The following is a 2500-nucleotide window of genomic DNA, read 5'->3' as shown; positions in this document are numbered from 1 at the left end:
TTTTTTTTTTAGATTGAATTGATCTGTGTTTGCTGTTTAAGAATTATATTTTTGCTCTCTTCCTCACAGGTGTATAAAGGCCTGGACATTGTGACAAATAAAGTAACAGCAGAGGAGCAGGCACAGGTGCGACACCACCTCTTGGATTTTGTTGACCCCTTGTCTCGGTACACTGTTGTTGACTTCCGAAATGCTGCCCTTCCCGTTTTGGAGAATCTCCTCTCACAGAACAAGATGCCTGTCATAGTGGGCGGCACAAATTACTACATCGAGTCGCTCCTGTGGAATGTACTCGTGGATAGTCTGCCGGCAAGCGAGGAGGATAGCTCAGCTCCCCAAAAATTGGTCTACGATCGGGATAAGGAGTTTTATGTGCATTCATCCAAGCGAAATGCCAGTGGCTCGAAAGATGGTGATGAGAGTGCCTGGAAAAAGAGCAAGTTAAATAGTGATGCCGTTCTCAGTAGTGAGTGCAGTGGTGGTGATAGTGGCGATGGCAGTGGTGGGTGCTGTAGTGCCGATGGTGTAGAAAGTGTTGATAACAATAATTCCATTGGTAGTGCTAAGAAGAGTGGTGATGTGCAGTGTGAAGGAAGTGCCAAGGAAAACAAGTTGAGTAGTGGAGAAGAAAAACCCGTGGGAAATGAAAAATGTGGTGATCATAGTGATGAAGAAAGAGAGAAAGGAAAAGATAAGGATGTTAATAGTGCAAAGTGTGCAGTGTGGCAAGATACAGAGATCCCAACAGAGGAGTTATATCAAAGGTTGCAAAAGATTGATCCGGATGCAGCCGCCCAATATCATCCAAACAACCGCAGGAAAATTATAAGGTAAGTTGGTATCCACTTTATCTATTTATCTATTTTCTTAGCTCGTGTATTTTGCATGTTTGACAGGCAAAATCTAGTAACTATTTTGGAAATTCAGAAGAGATGTGAAAGAAAAAAAAAACTTTTAAAAATTATTTTAGCATTATGGAAATACACAAAAGTACATCTCACTCACTCACTGACGTAACGCCACAGACATCTGCGTGAATTCGGAGGACGTCATACTAGACATGCTTTTATGACTTCATTTTGACCAGCTCAACTGATGGTGACATGATCGTGACATTGAAATAATTTCTCATCACAGCCTGACTTCGCATGACTTCACTGATATCAGCCGGACTTCAGGTTACATCAGCTAGGGTTTCAGGTGACAACAGCTTTATTTCACCTGGTTTTAGTCATATTTTGTATGCCTGGTTTCTGATGACGTGAGCCTGGTTTCTGATGACATGAGCCTGATTTGAGATGACGTGATCCTGATTTCTGATGACATGAGCCTGATTTCTGATGACATGAGCCTGATTTCTGATGACATGAGCCTGGTTTGAGATGACATGGGGCTGGTTTGAGATGACATGGGGCTGGTTTGAGATGACATGGGGTTGGTTTGAGATGACATGGGGCTGGTTTGAGATGACATGGGGCTGGTTTGAGATGACAAGGGATTGGTTTGAGATGACATGAGCCTGGTTTGAGATGACATGAGCCTGGTTTGAGATGACAAGGGATTGGTTTGAGATGACATGAGCCTGGTTTGAGATGACATGAGCCTGGTTTGAGATGACGTGAGCCTGGTTTGAGATGACATGAGCTTGCTTTCAAGTGACATGAGCTTGCTTTCAAGTGACATGAGCTTGCTTTCAAGTGACATGAGCTTGCTTTCAAGTGACATGAGCTTGCTTTCAGGTGACATGAGTTTATTGAGGTAGTAAAAGGCTAGTATCAGGTGACATGAGGATGGATAATTCCATGTGACATGTGGCTGATTTCATGTGACACGAGGCTGGTAACAGGTGACATGAGGCTGGTAACAGGTGACATGAGGCTGGTAACAGGTGACATGAGGCTGGTACCAGGTGACATGAGGCTGGTACCAGGTGACATGAGCCTGACACCAGGTGACATGAGCCTGACACCAGGTGACATGAGGCTGATACCAGGTGACATGAGGCTGACACCAGGTGACATGAGGCTGATACCAGGTGACATGAGGCTGATACCAGGTGACATGAGGCTGATACCAGGTGACATGAGGCTGATACCAGGTGACATGAGGCTGACACCAGGTGACATGAGGCTGATACCAGGTGACATGAGCCTGACACCAGGTGACATGAGGCTGATACCAGGTGATATGAGCCGGATTTCGGATGACGGGAGCCTGATTTCAAGTGACATGAGCTTAGTTTCAGGTGGCAATGATTTCTGTCCTCAGCCCGATTCTAGATGACCTGACATGTGACATGAATTTGACTCTAGGTAGCATCAGCAAGACTAAAACGACAGTCAATTGTGACAAGATGTCAACCTGTCACACGAGTCACGCCAGCCTGCATTTGACGTTTCTCTTTGTCTTGTCACCGTTCATACATGGGCTGGGCATTGGTGTGTGTGTGTTTTGTATGTGTGTAAGTGTGTACAAATGTGCCTAATACTCAAGACCCATT

The 2500-nt window shown here is 45.0% G+C and overlaps 2 protein-coding genes across 2 annotated transcripts in view; one reads left to right on the top strand and one right to left on the bottom strand.

Moving 5' to 3' along the window:
• Positions 1-851, top strand: part of LOC119597141 — a 3015-nt gene extending 2164 nt beyond the window's left edge. Inside the window, exon 2 of the mRNA XM_037946646.1 lies at positions 70-851. Within this exon, the coding sequence (XP_037802574.1) occupies positions 70-834 (765 nt within the window). The 3' untranslated portion in view covers positions 835-851. The remainder of the gene's footprint in view (positions 1-69) is intronic.
• Positions 852-1227: 376 nt separating this feature from the next.
• LOC119596796 (A-agglutinin anchorage subunit-like) lies at positions 1228-1746 on the bottom strand. Its single transcript, XM_037946121.1, has one exon. It carries the CDS (start codon positions 1744-1746, stop codon positions 1228-1230), a length of 519 nt encoding a protein of 172 aa, XP_037802049.1.
• Between the last annotated feature and the right edge of the window lie 754 nt (positions 1747-2500).

The sequence above is a fragment of the Penaeus monodon genome, chromosome 38, assembly GCF_015228065.2.
Source record: "Penaeus monodon isolate SGIC_2016 chromosome 38, NSTDA_Pmon_1, whole genome shotgun sequence".
Lineage (NCBI taxonomy): Eukaryota > Metazoa > Arthropoda > Malacostraca > Decapoda > Penaeidae > Penaeus > Penaeus monodon.
Note: the sequence above shows the minus strand (reverse complement) of the source record. Positions and strands in the feature narration are given on the sequence as shown.

Excerpts from the sequence above, each read along its gene's own strand:
- LOC119596796 (XM_037946121.1), bottom strand. The coding sequence starts at position 1,746 with ATGTCACCTGAAAGCAAGCTCATGTCACTTGAAAGCAAGCTCATGTCA.